This window comes from Caloenas nicobarica, chromosome 10, assembly GCF_036013445.1.
Source record: "Caloenas nicobarica isolate bCalNic1 chromosome 10, bCalNic1.hap1, whole genome shotgun sequence".
Classification (NCBI taxonomy): domain Eukaryota; kingdom Metazoa; phylum Chordata; class Aves; order Columbiformes; family Columbidae; genus Caloenas; species Caloenas nicobarica.
In genome coordinates, this window is record NC_088254.1 from 22,615,533 (window position 1) to 22,633,120 (window position 17,588).

At 58.0% G+C, this 17,588-nt stretch overlaps 1 protein-coding gene across 1 annotated transcript; it reads left to right on the forward strand.

Moving 5' to 3' along the window:
• Positions 1–1,137: 1,137 nt before the first annotated feature.
• Positions 1,138–12,486, forward strand: NOX5 (NADPH oxidase 5). The gene is made up of 15 exons (XM_065641972.1): positions 1,138–1,257; positions 1,660–1,810; positions 2,830–3,040; positions 3,867–4,101; positions 4,513–4,749; positions 5,697–5,831; positions 6,395–6,577; positions 7,193–7,325; positions 7,982–8,124; positions 10,117–10,161; positions 10,555–10,679; positions 11,420–11,504; positions 11,665–11,764; positions 11,909–12,075; positions 12,355–12,486. Exons 1-15 carry the CDS (start codon positions 1,138–1,140, stop codon positions 12,484–12,486), a joined length of 2,202 nt encoding a protein of 733 aa, XP_065498044.1.
• Positions 12,487–17,588: the final 5,102 nt, after the last annotated feature.

Sequence of the window (17,588 nt, forward strand, 5' to 3'; positions counted from 1 at the left end):
TGGGAACAGTTCAGTCCGTAAAATGAGGCTCGGAAAAGCTGGAGAACTCCTGGGATTAAGGTGTGGGTGTAACAAGCAGCTCAGCCTCACCGAGGGAACACTGAAACACATTGTGGTGTCTGATGGGTGATTAAAGCACCTGATGTACCCAGTTAACCCGACAGACGAGCTGCAGAGCAGCCTGGCAAATGCATTCACTCTTCTTAGTATCAACTTGTGTGCTGGTGCTTGGTAATTCGGCTCCATAAACACAACCCAGAGTCTCACACGGGGTGCAGGCAGGGGGTGGCTCAAACAGCCACATCATCCCCCGGTGCTGGGAATGGGGAGGCCAAACCGCAAATCTGGGGGCAGTTCTGGGCCCTCACGCCAAGAAAGGCCTTGAGGTGCTGGAGCGAGTTGAGAGAAGGGAACGGAGCTGGTGAGGGGCTGGAGCACAAGGGTGATGGGAGCGGCTGAGGGAGCTGGGGGTTCAGCTGGGGAACAGGAGCTGAGGGGAGACCTTCTGATCTCTGACCTGCCTGAAAGGAGCTTGGAGCCAGGGGGGGTCGGGCTCTGCTCCCCAGGAACAAGCGCCAGGACCAGAGGAAACGGCCTCAAGTTGTGCCAGGGGAGGTTGAGGTTGGATCTTGGAACAATTTCTTCCCCCAAGGGCTGTGGGGCATTGGAACAGGCTGCCCAGGGCAGTGCTGGAGTCACCATCCCTGGAGGGGTTGGACAGACGGACATGAGGTTCTCAGCACATGGGGCAGTGCCTGGGCTGGGTTATGGTTGGACTCAGTGATCTTGAGGGGCTTTTCCAACCAAAATGATTCTGATTCATCCCAGGGCAGCTGCTGCGGCACACGGTCCAGGGCCAGTGATGAGGGATGGTGAGGAATGGGCAGGGATGGAGAGGGATGGTCAGGGATGGAGAGGGATGGTCAGGGATGGAGAGGGATGGTCAGGGATGGGCAGGGATGGTCAGGGATGCTCTGTCCCCTGGGCACAGAGCAGCCGCCCCTTTGCTCTGCAGTATGAGGCTGCAGGTGGTGAAATCATGTCAGGAACAGTAAAAAAGTGGATTTTGAAGGCTACAGGGGGTCTCTAGGGGCTGCTGCCCATCCCGTGCTGTGCCCTCTCGCAGGTTCCTGCGCCATGAGCGCGGCCGAGGATGCCGAGTGGCTGCGGTGGGTGACAAAGCAGTTCGGGAGCATCGCGGGGAAGGACAAAGAGATCGACTTGGAAGAGTTCAAAACTGCTCTGCAAGTGAAGGAGGTGGGCGCTGGCACGGGGTCCCTTCCTCCAGGCAGCACCGGCAGCCGGACACCGAGCTGTGGTCTCTTAGAGAAAATTAAGCTTAAAACCAGAATTATGTGATGATGTGAAAGAGAAACCTCACAGCACTCTGCAGCAAGCAAGAGTGGAAAACACGGATTAACCTTCTGCAGTGCAAAATCGACCGGATATCCACAGTCTGTCTCTGAACACGCTTGAATATTCTCTCCCAGCCGCCTGCCACCCCATCCATCCCCTGTCCCCGTCTGTCCCCAGGGCTCCCTCCCTCCCCGGGCATCTCCCCTCCCAAGGCCGAGCGATTCCCATTGCTGGTGGTGGCAGCTGTGGTTGTAGCATCGGGATTTGGCCGGCCACGTGAGAGCGTTTGTCCTCCTCCCGCAGTCCTTCTTCGCCGAGAGGTTCTTCGCGCTGTTCGACACGGACGGGAGCGGGACCATCAGTCTGGACGAGCTGCTGAAAGCCCTGGGTCTGCTCGTCCACGGGAATGAGACGGACAAGCTGAGATTCCTCTTCAAAGTGTACGACGTGGATGGTGAGACGGTGAAAACGAGATTAATTTGTGGTTTTTTTGAACTGAGTTGTGATTTTGGGGGCAGCACAGCTCTCCTCTGAGCATCCCAGCGTGGGCATCGCCCTTCGGTGCTGGTGGCACCGCTGCGGTTGAGCACAGCTTGCTAATGGTGTAGGTTGGTCTTTGCTGCTGGATCTTCACTAAAGGTGAAAGTCTCTCCGGCATAACACTGCTGCCTTCGTCCTGTGGTGAAACCACCAAAAATCCATCTGAAAGCCAGCAATGAAACTGGCTGCACGGCAGGATTTCCCACAACTGGCTTTCACCCTCGGCCATGGAGAGGAGCAGCCTCTGCTCTGCTCGCAAATCAACTCTCCGTCCCACTGATATCTGTGAATCCCAGCATGGTCTCTTCTTCCTACATCACCTGGGAAAGCTGGAAATAACAAAAGCATAGAATCATAGAACGGTTTGGGTTGAAGGGCCCTTCCCAGCTCCCGCAGTGCCCCCCCTGCCATGAGCAGGGACATCTGCACCAGCTCGTGAGCTGCTTTTCCTGCTCTTACCTGCTTGGGCACTAAATGCTGGCCAAAGAACTGCAAGCCGAGCCTCTCACCTCTCCAGTTTGCTCTCCTACCTGGTTGCTGGGTCATAAAATCACAGAACAGTTTGGGTTGGAAGGGACTTTCAAAGCTCGTCTAGTCCAAGCCTCAATAAGCTAAGTGTGTCAGCATCACTTTGCTAGCGCCAAACTCTGCCAGACGAGCGACAACACGGCTGCTGTAGGTAAACTGCCGATTAGGTAGCCTTTTTATTTAAAACCAGCTGGTTTATGAGAAATGGCACAGACTTGCTCTGGCCAGGCACAGTTTCCTCCCAAGGAGCCTGCATGGGAGAAAGGGAGGCGGTTTCTGGATTAAAGGGAGGCGAACTCTGGATTAAAGGGAGGTGGTTTCTGCATTAAGGGTGCAAGATGACGGTAAACCCGCGGGGTTCCAGGGCACTCTGAGGTCCCTGCCCTGAGCCCGGTCCCCGCGCAGGCAGCGGCTCCATCGATCCCGAGGAGCTGCGGCTGGTGCTGCGCTGGTGCCTGCGGGAGAGCGCGCTGGCCCTGCCCGAGCCGCGCCTGGCAGACCTCACCCGCGCCCTCTTCGAGGCCGCCGACAAGGACCGCAGCGGCTCCATCACCTTCGAGGAGCTCCGCCAGGAGCTGGAGGCTTTCCCAGGAGTCATGGAGAACCTGAGCATCAGGTACCTGCTGCAGCGGGTCCCTCCGGCAGCACCCAGGGCTGCGGGTTCCCTGTGAGCACCTTTTCCCTCCTGCATGGAGGAAAAAAAATGGGATTTGTGCTCTCATGGGGTGCCCAAATCCTGAGGTGCTTGACCAGCACTGGGAGCAACCCAGGCAGCTTCTGGTGCCAAGCGAGGTACTGGGCTGGGATGCAGGTAGAGGTGCTGGGATGAGTGCAGGGATGGAGTTGGGATGGGTGAAAGGATGGTGCAGGGATAGAGTTGGGATGGTGCTGGGGTGGGTGCAGGGATGATGCTGGGCTGGGTGCAGGGGTGATGCTGGGCTGGGTGCAGGGGTGATGCTGGGCTGGGTGCAGGGATGATGCTGGGCTGGGTGCAGGGGTGATGCTGGGCTGGGTGCAGGGGTGATGCTGGGCTGGGTGCAGGGGTGATGCTGGGCTGGGTACAGGGATGATGCTGGGCTGGGTGCAGGGGTGATGCTGGGCTGGGTGCAGGGGTGATGCTGGGCTGGGTGCAGGGGTGATGCTGGGCTGGGTGCAGGGGTGATGCTGGGCTGGGTGCAGGGGTGATGCTGGGCTGGGTGCAGGGGTGATGCTGGGCTGGGTGCAGGGGTGATGCTGGGCTGGGTGCAGGGCTCAGACGCAGAGTTGGGTGCAGGGATGATGCTGGGCTGGGTGCAGGGGTGATGCTGGGCTGGGTGCAGGGGTGATGCTGGGCTGGGTGCAGGGGTGATGCTGGGCTGGGTGCAGGGCTCAGACGCAGAGCTGGGTGCCCACCTGGGTGCAGAACCGCCCCAGCTCCCCGTCCCCGGTGCCTTTGCTCCCAGCGCAGCGAGTTGGCTGCAGCCCCCGCCGCCTGCCCAGAGGAGCGGCCGCCCGCGGTACCTGACCCGGCTGTACTGGCACAACCACCGCAGCACAGTCGCCTTCCTGGGGGGCTACATCGGCCTCAACCTCCTGCTCTTCGCCCTGGCCGCCCTCCGTCACGCTGGCCTCGGCGGGTGGCTGGCGGTGGCCCGGGGCTGCGGGCAGTGCCTGAACTTCAACTGCGCCTTCCTCGCAGTGAGTGGGGGTCCCGGGGGGTGCTGAGCTCAAGGTGGGTGCAGGGTGATGGTTACTGGGGCTATTTACAGTCACATTTACACCATGACTTTCTCCCTGTGCTGGGGGCTCTGTGGAGGGCAGTGACGGAGCCCGTGAACTTCTGCAGTTGTGGGACCAGGCTGTGTCCTCTAAATAATGAAATATAAATGCTGGGTTAGGGAGGTTGTGAGCTCCCTGGGACAAGAGAAGTCATCGCATCCTGCAGATGGGTCCTTGGTTTCTGCCCCTGGGTGCTCTCCAGGCTGACACCCTGTATTGGTGGCTCTGGAGCCCCAGGGGACCAGCCCCTGGCTGAGCCCCCAGCACCTCCAGTTGCCCCCCAGCATCTCAAATTGCCCCCCAACATCTCCAACTGCCCCTCTCCCGGAGGTGCTGATGCTGCGGAGGTGCCTGACCTGGCTGCGAACCACCCCAGTTGCTGAGGTTTTGCCGCTGGACCAGCACGTTGCATTCCACCAGCTGGTGGGGTACGTGGTGCTGGCGCTGGCAGCCGCTCACACGGGCGCCCACGTCGCCAACTTCAGTGAGTACCAGCTCTGGGGTGGCGGGGCCCTTAGGCTGCAATGGGGGGATCTTGGGCAACCAGCCCCCTTAACCCTGTGGTGGGTCCCGCCTTCCAGTCCTGCTGCTAAAGTGGGAAATGCCCCTCGGTGCCGGGGGCAGCACCTGCGCTGTGCTGAGGAAAAGCTGCAGGGGTCTGGACTGAGCCCCAAGAGGGGATGCTCGTGTTCCAGGGGGATGCAGATGCTCCATGGATGGGATGTAGATGTCCCAGGGAGGGGACGCTCATGTCCCAGAGGGATGCGGATATCCTGGAGGAATGCAGATGTCCTAGGGAGGGGATGCTCATGTCCGGGGAGGGATGCAGATGTCCCAGGGAAGGGATGCAGATGTCCCAAGGAAGGGATGCCCATGCTCCGTGGAGGGGATGCACATGTCCTGGGGGGGGTGCACAAGTCCCAGGGAGGGTGGTGCAAGGCCTGGAGAGGGGACGCACATGGCCAAGGGGGGCTGAGAGGCTGCAGGCAGGGTGCAGGCAGGGTGCAGGCAGGGTGCAGGCAGGGTGCAGGCAGCCGGAGGAGGCGTGCGGTGCCGCACAGTCTGTGCACTGGCTGTGATCCCCCTCTAGTGGCTCCCCAGCCAGGCAGCAAAGGGCTCTTGCTGTCCCCACGCAGCTCCTGAGTGGGGTCTGCACCCCACAGCCCTGCACCCCATGGATCTGCACCCCCAGCTTGGGGCCATGAGCAGCACTTGGGGGGAGCACGTCTGCTGGCACCACCCGCCCTTGCACAAAACACCTCCCTTGCAATAATGCTGAGCCCCCGAACAGGCTTCAGAGAGGAGGAATGTTGCATTTTGCAAAATGCCCAAACAAAAATTTTGCAAAAACGTCCAAGTAAAGCACTTGGGTGCTTCTTAGTTAAAAGAGAGATGATTTGCAGCAGTTGGGTGAGTGTAGCAGAGCTCTGGGTGGGTGCTGCGGGTGCCCTGTCCCCAGCGCGGTGTCCCCAGGCAGGCTGGCGCGGCAGGATGGGCGCGATGTCCTCGCCGAGTACCTGTTGTCCCCCCGTCCCGGCGCGGGGGGCCTGGGGGACACGGCGGCGCAGACGGGGCTGGCGCTGCAGGGGCTGCTGGTCACCATGGTCACCTTCTCCTGCCCCTGCGTCCGCCGGAGCGGCCACTTCCAGGTGGGTCCCGCCGCGGTCCCGAGAGCCCTGGAAACCCTGCGGTGCGCGGTTCTGTGAGGCTCCGGTGGGTGGGTGCCCGTCCAGGTACTGCCCCATGGGTCGCGGGAGCTCCTGAGCTGCTGCGATGCCCCCCATCCTTCCCTTGGATACCCCCACACTCCTCAGTTTTGGGGTTTTCCTGCTTTTCTCCATCATTTGGGCTGCCTTTGCGCATGGGGATAGAATCATCAAATCATTTCTGTTGGAAGAGACCCTCAAGGCCACTGAGTCCCACTGTTCCCTCATCCCTGGCACTGCCCCATGTCCTGAGAACCTCATGTCCGTCTGTCCAACCCCTCCAGGGATGGTGACTCCAGCACTGCCCTGGGCAGCCTGTTCCAATGCCCCACAGCCCTTTGGGGAAGAAATTGTTCCAAGATCCAACCTCAACCTCCCCTGGCGCAACTCGAGGCCATTTCCTCTCATCCCATGCCCCGGCACAGCCCCACGATGAAGCACCATTTGGTTCCGCCACCTTTTTTTCACGCTCAGCCCCCGCTGTGCCCCTCGCTCCCTGCCCACAGCTCTTCTACTGGACCCACCTCTCCTACATCTTGGTCTGGACCCTCCTCATCCTCCACGGCCCCCACTTCTGGAAGTGGTTTGCAGTTCCCGGTTGCCTCTTCGTGCTGGAGAAGGTGGTTGGTTTGGCCGGGCGGCGCACGGGGGGGCTGCGCATCGTGGAAGTCAACCTGCTCCCCTCCAAGGTCTCTGTGCTGCAGAAATACCTGTAATATCTGCAAAGGGGTTCATAATTTGGGGAAAAGCACTTTGCCAGTGACTGCGATGGTTGGTTGTTGCAGGGGAAAAGGAGGGATGGTGGGACATGGGGGGGTGACAGTTTGCACAGTGAGCTGGAAGGGGGAGGGATAGGGGGCAATTAGTAGCTTACCCGGAAAATATGCAGGTTGGGGTTGCTGCAAGCTGCACTGGTGAATGTTTGCAGTAAGACGTAAAAGTAATTCCTTTGTTTTCAAGCCACTATTTTTTTCATTTAGAATTTTTACCTATTTTTCAATTTAAAAAAATCTAAACTCACAGGACAACTGGAGACTAAATGGCTTTAACTCTTAAGTTTCTTCAAAAAAACTGTTGTTCGAGGCCAGCCCTGAGATTTTTGTTTGACACCAAAACTGGGCAGTGAATAGAACAACCCCCTTTTTCAGGTCCAAGCTGTAAGTCCATCTCGTTGTGGCCGCTGTTTGAAATGGGAGGCACACATGGGTGCCCCTGGGCTGCAGGGCACCCACCCCAGCAGAGACAGGCCAGCGTGCTGTGTTGGCTGGATGCTCCCAGCTTTCCTGCTCCTCCTTTTCCTCCAGGTCACCCACCTCGTCATCGAGAGACCCCAGTTCTTCCACTACAAGCCTGGAGACTTTGTCTACCTGAACATCCCAGCCATCGCCACCTACGAGTGGCATCCCTTCACCATCAGCAGCGCGCCCGAGCAGCAAGGTGAGCGCCAAACCTTGGCTTAGTTTTTATTGCCGGGTTGTTTTGCATCACTGAGATGATCACAGAATTGTTGAATCACAGGATGGTTTGGGTTGGAGGACCCTCCCCAGCCCCCCCAGTGCCCCCCCTGCCACGAGCAGGGACATCTGCACCAGCTCAGGTTGCTCAGAGCCCCGTCCAGCCTGGCCTGGGATGTCTCCAGGGATGGTTCAGCCACCACCTCTCTGGGAACCTGGGCCAGGCTCTCACCACCCTCAGGGGCAACAATTTCTTCCTCGTGTCCAGCCTCAATCTCCCTCCTTTAGTTTAACCCATCACCCCTTGCCCTATCGCAACAGGCCCTGCTCAAAAGTCTGTCCCCATCTTTCTTATCGGCCCTTTTTAAGTACAGAAATGCCCACTAAGGTCTACCCAGAGCTTCTCTTCTCCAGGCTGAACACCCCAACTCTCTCAGCCTGTCCCCAGCTCCACGTGTTCCCAAGTTTCGGGCTTTGGGCTTCACCCAGCTCCTGGAGCAAACCCATCCCCTGCTGCGAGCCCGGCGCTGATGTGGAGGACGGCAGTGGGATTGCTGCTTGTTGCTCGGGGATGAAGCTGTGCGGTACGTGGATCGTGCTGTGCAGGATGCTCACCTGCTGCTCTGCTCCATCCCGCAGAGACCCTCTGGCTGCACGTCAGGTCGCTGGGCCAGTGGACCAACAAGCTGTATGAATATTTCCAGCAGCCCGAATTGCCCAGCCCAGAGCTGAAACCGCTCAGCAGGAGCCTGAGGGAGAAGAGAAGCCGGTGCTGGACACAGGTTGGTGAGGACCGGGCTCAGCTTTTGGCAAACGCAGAGGTTGGACCTTAAAATGTTGCTGGTTGGCAGATGATAAAATCATAGAACATAGAGAACATAGAATCATTTTGGTTGCAAGAGACCCTCAAGAGCACTGAGTCCAACCGTTCCCCCACCCCTGGCACTGCCCCATGTCCCCTCATCACCCACCGCAGCCACTCGGCATCCTCGGCCACGGTCATGGCGCAGGAACCTGCGAGAGGGCACAGCACGGGATGGGCAGCAGCCCCTAGAGACCCCCTGTAGCCTTCAAAATCCACTTTTTTATTGTTCCTGACATGATTTCACCACCTGCAGCCTCATACTGCAGAGCAAAGGGGCGGCTGCTCTGTGCCCAGGGGACAGAGCATCCCTGACCATCCCTGCCCATCCCTGACCATCCCTCTCCATCCCTGCCCATTCCTCTCCATCCCTCATCACTGGCCCTGGACCGTGTGCCGCAGCAGCTGCCCTGGGATGAATCAGAATCATTTTGGTTGGAAAAGCCCCTCAAGATCACTGAGTCCAACCATAACCCACCCCAGGCACTGCCCCATGTCCTGAGAACCTCATGTCCGTCTGTCCAACCCCTCCAGGGATGGTGACTCCAGCACTGCCCTGGGCAGCCTGTTCCAATGCCCCACAGCCCTTGGGGGAAGAAATTGTTCCCCAGATCCAACCTCAACCTCCCCTGGCGCAACTTGAGGCCGTTTCCTCTGGTCCTGGCGCTTGTTCCTGGGGAGCAGAGCCCGACCCCCCCTGGCTCCAAGCTCCTTTCAAAAGTGATGATGGTTGTGAGGAGGTGGCTTTGCCGAGCCGAGGAGCCCCCAATGTGCCCCTGGGCTTCTCAAGCTGACGTCCCTGTCTGGCATGTGTGGAGGGCTCTGCCAGCTGTTCTGTCCCCATTAAGTTCCAAAAACTGCAAGCAGCGAGGCCGGGTCCGGGCTGGCTGTGCTCTGCAGAGCGGCTCCGCTGGGGTCACCCCACTTTCCAGCTGTGGGGTGTCACTCCTGGTGTGTCCCCCCTGCAAGGTCCTTGTGCCACCTCGGGGGGTTTCGCATCCCACCCGAGACTGGTGACCCTGAGGGATGGGGCAGCAAATGCCCATGAGCATCACGGCCCTCGGCCTTTGGCTTCCAGGGAGGTGTCTGCAGCTCGGAAGGGGGTTCAGTGGCCACCGGCGGGGACGGAGCCGTTCGTCTGACATCGTACAGAGCCACCGGCGCTGCCCCGGGACAGGAGGACCCGCCGGTGTGGGGGGTGAGCCCCGTGTCCCACCCCAGACCCCCGGCGCCTGCGGGGAGCGGAGGGGGATCTGTGCTCTCACAGCAGCCGCCAGAGGAGCAGGCTGGAGAGCCGCAGGGAAGCATCGCGTCCCAAACGCCCAAAACTCATTAAAAAGCTCTTTTAAAAAGAAACTTCTGGGACATAAATCATGGCAAAGCCTGGACGCTCAGAGCCACCCTTAGCAGCTTTTATCCCCCAAAATGAGAAGCTCTCAGGATATTGATTCTGCCAGGGCTGAAGGAGCAGCCCTTGCAAAGAACGAATTTACATGCGCCGGTTTTAATCGGTTTCTCTCCCTGTCCCTCTTTTGCTCTTATCTGTCCCCTGGGGAGCAGAGGTTCCCCATGCCTGGGCCACCACCCTCACTGCAAACCTCTTCCTCGTCCAAATTCCCACACAAACTGGGAGGTAATTGCCTTCTAAATCAATACTCAAACCAATTACCATCCAGATAATGTCATCAGGTGGCACGTTCCTGCTGTTGGACATTGGTGGGGGTCCCACCAAAGCGCTGGACTTGGCTCGAGCATCACCCTGGGTCTGACCAAGGGAACGTGCAACCCGGATAAACCCAGCTGGAAAAAAACCACCCGAAAAGCAAACCCAGGGAACAAGCAGCGTCAGCATTGGCTGTTATGGAGGGGATGGGCTGGGGAGGAGATGGTCGCTGCTCTCTTTACCTTGCAGGGCTGGGCTGGGCTGGGTGAGACCCATCGGCTCTGCAGTGTCAAGGTGAGGGACGTCCTGGTCCTTCCCCAACCCCGGTCACCCCACATGTGCGTCCTGGTCACCCCACACGTGCGTCCTGGTCACCCCACACGTGCGTCCTGGTCACCCCACATGTGCGTCCTGGTCACCCCACACGTGCGTCCTGGTCATGCCACATGTGTGTCCGACCACCCCACACGTGTGTCCTCGTGCACGGGTGCTCCCTCCTGGGGCTGTTGCAAACCCTGTGTTATGGGGGGTTTGGTGCCCCTGCCCAGCCCTGCTTTCCTCTGCTCCCATAAAACTCCCGTAAAAGACCCCGAATTCCGCACGCTTACCCTGCTCCCATCTGCAGCCCAGCAGTGGTTCCAACGCCCACGGGCTGCTGGAATTCTCCCCATTCCTTGTCTCTCCCAGTGCTACGTTGACGGACCCTACGGGACCCCGACACGGCGGATCTTCACCTCGGAACACGCCGTCCTCATCGGCGCCGGCATCGGCATCACCCCCTTCGCCTCCATCCTGCAGAGCATCATGTACAGGTCGGTGCCGCGGCAGCAGCTCGGGCCGAGCCCCAGGCCGAGCTCCGAGGTGGTTTTGGGAGGCGCAAGACATGACACACGCCATGGCAGAGCCATCCTCCAACGCTTCTCCCTGTGAGACAAGCAGCATCGGCAGCACCCGTCACGGGTCCTCCTCAATTCCAACCTAACTTGGACTGAGAGAGCTGATGCTGTTCAGCTGGACATGAGAAGCTGAGAGGGATCTGATCAATGGGATCAATATCTCAGGGTGGGTGTCAGAGCATGGACCAGACTCTGCTCAGCGGTGCCCAACGCCAGGGTGAGGGGCAACGGGCACAGACTGAGACATGGGAGGGTCCATCTGAACGTGGGGAGAAACTTCTGTACTTTGAGGTGCCAGAGCCTGGCCCAGGCTGCCCAGAGCGGGTGTGGGGTGTCCTCCTACGGAGACATTCAAACCACTTGGACCGACCTGTGTGACCTGCTCTGGTGACCCTGCGTGAGCAGCGCTGGGCTGGGGGATCTACAACCCCAGCTGCTCTGTGATTCTGTGATACTGTGACTTGTAAGACGTGGCCACCAGACCCACAGCTGGGTCCTTCCTTGGTCTCAGGCTTCCCCGTGGGCATTTCTGCTGCAGAAAACCCACTGCACCCATGGGCGCCCACCAGGGCTGGTGAGGAACGGGTGCTCAGGGTCCCCCTGCAGTGGTCCGAGGGTGCGGGCAGGGGCAGGCAGGGCTGTATCTCCCCGTGCAGGTACCGCCGGCGAAAGCAGAGCTGCCCCAGCTGCCACCACTCATGGTGCGAGGACCTGCGGGACGAGGAGATGACGCTCAGGAAGGTAGGAGCAGGCGGAGGGGCATGTGGGACCAAGGTTTGCCCTGGGGACAGGGCCAGGAGGGCTGCGGGGCCCCAGGGGCGAGAGCCACGAGCATCCCCGAGCAGTCTGGGGGTGGGGGGCTGGATTTGGCTCCAAAGCAGAGGCTGCTGCATCCTTCCAGGTTGACTTTATCTGGATAAACCGCGACCAGAAGCACTTTGAGTGGTTTGTCAGCCTGCTGACCAAGCTGGAAATGGAGCAGGCGGAGCAGGAGCCAGGAGGTGAGTGGGGAGGGGGCGACCGGCGGGTGCAGCCCCCAGCCCCGTCCTTGGCATCGCCCCCGGGACAGCCCAGCCCGACCCGAGGGGACACGGTGCAGGGCTGGGCCCCCCCCGACCGCAGCCGGGCTCCTCTCGAACGCCCAGGGCGGTTTTTGGAGATGCACATGTACATGACATCGGCCCTGGGCAAGAACGACATGAAGGGCGTGGGGCTGCAGCTGGCCCTGGACCTGCTGGCCACCCAGGAGCAGAGGGACTCGATCACGGGGCTGCGCACCAGGACCCAGCCCGGCCGCCCCGACTGGAGCAAGGTGAGGGCTGGACCCATCCCGCTGCCAAAATCATCCTCGGGCAAAGGGAACCATAATCCCCGAACCCGCTCCTTGGGGGGACACCACAGGAGAGCCCCATTTTGGAGCAGGAGGATGCACAGGGATGTCCAGGTGCAGAGAATATTCACCCTGCCACGGGAAAGCGAGTGCTGGGGATGCTGAGCTGTGCTGGGCAGCGGCTGCCAAAGGGATCCGGCCATCCCTGGGGTGGGACCAACTGCCCCCCCACCTCCTCTGCTCCTCTCGCCTGTGCCCCAGGTCTTTGGGAAGGTGGCGGAGGAGAAGAAAGGGAAAGTCCAGGTCTTCTTCTGCGGCTCGCCGGCGCTTGCCAAGGTCATCAGGGCGCACTGCGAGCGCTTCGGTTTCCGCTTCTTCAAAGAAAACTTCTAAGCGGCAGCCTGCTCCTGCCAGCCCTGACGCGGGGTGATGGGCTCCAGGGGCCGGATCCTGCTGCATCATCCGTGTGGGCGCCCGGCTGCTGCTGGGTCAGGGCTGGGGAGGGTGGGATGGATGAGCGAGGGACAGGGAGGGCGAGGGGCTGGGATGGACCACGGGGCTTTGGGGTGCAGGCGACGGGGTCTGGGAGCCATTTGGGGTGTCCCGGAGCATCAGTGCAGGGGTTTTGAGGAGGGAAAGGACCAGAGTCCCAGAGCACTTTGGGAGGGGGGGCACAGAGTCCTGCATCACCTTGCAGAGCTTTGGGGTGGAGAGGACGAGTTTCCTGCATCGCCTTGCAGGGATTTGAGGTGGAGGGGTTGGGGTCCTGGAGTCCTTTGGGATGGAGGAACAGGGTGTCCTGCATCACTTTGTAGGGCTTTGGGATGTTGGGGCAGGGTCCTGCATCACTTTGTAGGGCTTTGGGATGTTGGGGCAGGGTCCTGCATCACTTTGTAGGGCTTTGGGATGTTGGGACAGGGTCCTGCATCACTTTGTAGAGCTTTGGGATGTTGGGGCAGGGTCCTGCATCACATCGTAGGGCTTTGGGATGTTGGGGCAGGGTCCTGCATCACTTTGTAGGGCTTTGGGATCTTGGGACAGGATCCTGCATCAATTTGCAAGGCTTTGGGATGGAGCCCTTTGGGGTGGCGGGGCCAGGGTCCCGCAGCCCTTTGGGATGGGGAGCTGGGTGCCCCCCAGCACCTGGCAGGGATCCGGGGTGCCCACAGGAGGGCACTGCAGACCGGGCAACCGGGGCTGTGCTGCCCTGGGACTCCCTGACCCAACCCGTCCCAGGTCTGATTTGCAGCACACGACGGGGTTTTGCCTCTTTTTGCACCAGGGAAACAGATATTTCGGTGGTGCCGAGGGGGCCCAGCACAGCCCACCTGCCTCAGGATGGCTGGTGGGATGGAGCGGCTTCCAGCACACCGGACACAGGGTGCAGGACGTCCCCGTGCGTGGCCAGCGGTGCTGGGACCAGTGGTGACCCACGGGGACCTGACGAAGTTCAAATCCAATGGTCGCACGAAGCTGCCTTCCCTGGCTGATGGATACGGCCTTTTATGGGCCGCCTCTGTGACGCGCTGATGCTTTTGTGTGGGGAAAAAAAAAAAATAGAAGTAGCTGAGACACTGGTCTCAGACAGCACGATTTCTGGGCTGGGTAACGATCCCCTCTGGGTTACATCCAGGGCTGACGCGTGATGGATGGAGAGGCAGCAGCGAGCGCTCAGCACCCTGCAAACACGCAGCACGCAGCGAAGATCCCAAAGTCAAGTGTAAATTTTTCTTAACCCTGGCTAATGGGTCTCCTCGCCTCCTCTGTTAGCAGCAGGATGGAAATGTAAGGCTGAATTCAGCTCCTCCATCCTCTTCATCCCTCTGACGAGGGTTCCTCCAGCTTCAGCTCACTCTGCAAAGAGTCTCATCAGCTTCGTGCTCCCCCTTCCAAGCTTCAGCCAAGGAAACCAAGCCCACTTAGAGCCTTTACCAGAGCCCCACGCTGCGCCACGGGGCCGGGATGTGACCCCCAACCCATGGACCAGGGTTCCTGCTCACCAGCATCGCTGCAGCGGCAGCCCATGCGCCGTAATTCACAGGGTTGTTTCAATCAGGGGATGATGGAAATCCTGTTTGCAATGTCCAAGGGAAAAATCAGGACAGCTGCGGGGAAATAAATCCCTCCCTGCACACAGAATTTTGGTGGTTTAGGGATATCTTCCAGCTACGTGCCCGGATCGACTCCGTTCCTGGGCACACCGACACTTTCATGTTGCCAAAGATGCCAGAAAAACATAATGTGGCTGGATATGGCAGCGTCACGTGGCCGAGGAAAACACACTCATCTCAATCATAAAGAAGAGTTAATTACATCTCCCCATTCTCCCTACGTTTTGGAGCAATTATAAACAGAATGAATCATTATGTGGCTGCTGATAATAATTTCCATTCCGCATCCCCGCTGGAGTGCAGGGTGCCCAACTGCTCTGGTGCTTGCAGCTTCTCCTAGAAAAAAAAAAAAAAAAAAAAGCAGATTTAGCTGGTTTTGAGCATCGTGGCACCCAAAGCAGAAGGATTTTGGGGAGAAAATCATGTAATAAATGGGGATGCCACCTTGGTGAGAAGCTTTCAAAGGGCAAGAGGCTCCTGCAAGGTGCTCAGCAGATGGTGGGGAAACGTTCTCCAAGGGGGATGGAGGCAGCATCAAGGTCACTGCTGACATGCTGAATCCTGAGCTGCTCACATCCCAGCCACAGCTATGAAAAATTAATTAATTTCTTCCTTTCCATCCACAGAAGCTCCGTCAGCTGCTATTTTGCCCTGGTATCTCCGGTTTGTCGGATGTTTCCTTTGGATTCGAGGAATAAATGATTAAACGATGTGGATGGGGAGGGGGGCTTGGTGCTGGCAGGGGGGTACACGCAGCTTCGGCTCCTTGGCCAAACCAAACCACGGCTGGGAAATGGTGCTGCAGCCTCCAAACTTGGGGTCCGCTTTGGTTTGGGGGTTGTTTTTCATCTTAGAGCAACAGGAGGCTCCAAATCGGGATCTGGGGAGGCAGGGGGTGAGGCTGGATAATGATATCCCTCCTGATTAATGCCTTCCCTTGGCTGGCTTCGTTAGTGTGATTACACTCGGGCCGTAGCATAGCAACAGCTAATTGTTGGTTGGATGCAGAGTGCATAATTCCCCGTATTAAAATTTTATTAAGATATAATTGCATTCGTCTTGCAGGAGCGGATGCTTCAAAGATGCCGCGAAGAAGCAGCGGTGCTGGCTGGGGCTCTGCTGGGCTCACCCCGAGCTCCGGTTCATGGGGTTTGGGTGACGGTTGGTGGGTTTTGGGTGACGGTTGGTGGGTTTTGGGTGATGCTTGACTCTCAGGACATCAGGTCTCAGGGCTGGGATGTGGGGGCTCTGGAGCGGGGCTCAGTGTTGGAGAGGGTTGGGTGAGGGCACCCAGTCTGTGACACCTCTTGCACAGAATATTGTGTGCAGAATATTCCCTGACAAATCTTCAATATAGAAATTTTCATCCTTTGGCGGATGAAAATGAGGATTCGAGAGGTGACGAAGCGCTGCTGGGGGGCTGCAATGGGCGGCTGCTATTGGCATGGGGAGCGGTTTGCAACCTGGTGTTCAGAAGAAACTAAAATAGGAGTTTGAGGAGGGAATTTTTTATGCTGAGGGTGGTGAGAGCCTGGCCCACGTTCCCAGAGAGGTGGTGGCTGAACCATCCCTGGAGACATCCCAGGCCAGGCTGGACGGGGCTCTGAGCAACCTGAGCTGGTGCAGATGTCCCTGCTCATGGCAGGGGGGGCGCTGGGGGGGCTGGGGAGGGCCCTGCAACCCAAACCATCTGTGATTCCGTGATTTACGGCTGCTGAAAGCCCTTTGCTCCCCTCAGCTCCCTCGAAATCCAGACAGAGAGGGAAACCTTAACGCAACTGTATTTATTACCAGTATGATCACGCTTGGCATATTCTATCACTAAGTGGTCCTGGTACATAGATATTATTCACTTAAATAATCAATCACTGCCAACAAATTACAGGATACAGGGAATGGAATTAGCAAAGTGAACTATGGATGTAAAATTCATTTGAAATTCAATTTAGGAGCAACATTAGCTTTCAATTAGTCTGCCCAACTGTTTGAGCATCATTTTGTCTATCAGATTTTTAAATAAATGTAATTAACCTTTGCTGTTAAATTGTTGTTGATTTCATCAATATAATTATTATGCGACTCCTAATATTTTGCTTGGATGATATCTCATTAGTCGGTGGTTTCTAATTAGGGAAACGAAGGACCGGTGGTGATTTCTGGGTCGTCTTGGTGGGGCAGGGGAGGGAGATGCTCCGGAGACGGGACTTTGCATGTGAAATTTTGAGTTTGTGTGTGAAATTTTGCACAGGGAGGGGACGTGACCAGCCCCTCCTGTCCCCAGCACAACTGGTCCTAAAGTGGTGGAGCTGGGGACCGAGGGGGGACAGGGACAGGGCCATGGGGCACAGGACCACGAGGGGGACGGAGGGTCCTGCAAAGGAAAGCAGCAGCATCCAGATGTTTGACACCCCCTGGGCACAGCTGGAGGGGCTGACAGCACCTTTACCCTGGGTTATTTGCAGAATGAAATTGATTTCTTATTTTCAGGCAGGAAAAGCTGTTTTTAAAGCCGGATTCCCCACAGGGAGGTGGGTTGGGCAGGGGGGAGCGAGAGGCTCAGCCCTGGCCACCGGATTCCCCTGCCCAGGAGATGGATGAGACGAGGAGCTAATTAAAGAGCAATAACTCGTTACAGCCCTGTTTGGAGCGCGGGGCTCGCCCCGTCATGGGCAGCCCCCGTCACAGCCAACAGCCCCACTATTGTTTTTTCCCCCTGAAAAAAACCCACCTTTGACAGTCACTCAGTTCCCACCAGTTATTTTTAACAGATGCAGTTTTTCCCCTTCAGCTCCGCACAGTTCTGCGAGGTTATAACTCAAGCTAATATCTGATCTATAGGACTAATTCTGCCCCTGTCAAAGCCGATGGAAACATTTCCATTGACGTCAGCGGGAGCAGGATTGATCTCTGCGCGCGGACTATTTGTTCCTGAGGTTTTAAGAATTCATTTCCTCCTTGCATTGCCAGAGACAGATAGCAGCAGTGGAGGCAGAGGAATCATCTAATAACCACATATTAATACATGAATCATCAGCTTAGAGCCCAGCGCGGGCGGAGGCTGGAAGGAGAATAACCGAGCTCGATAACGGGCTGGCGAAAAAACAATAAGGATTTTGCAGACAGGGCGCAGCAGCTAATTGGGAACATGATAATAATTGCAATGTAAATTTTTTTACGCTAGCATCCCAACCGCATCTTTTAAGCTCTATTTAAATGCATTACGGCAGACAGGGCCTCTGCTAAAATCCCTTATCCTGGGCTGAAACGAGAGCACCTGCGATATTTCGTTACCATACGCCTCGAGAACATTATTTACCTTTGGACAGACCCCGAACAGCACTTAAACAACCCAGGATACCCAGCGTGGGGCAGGCAGGAAGGGGC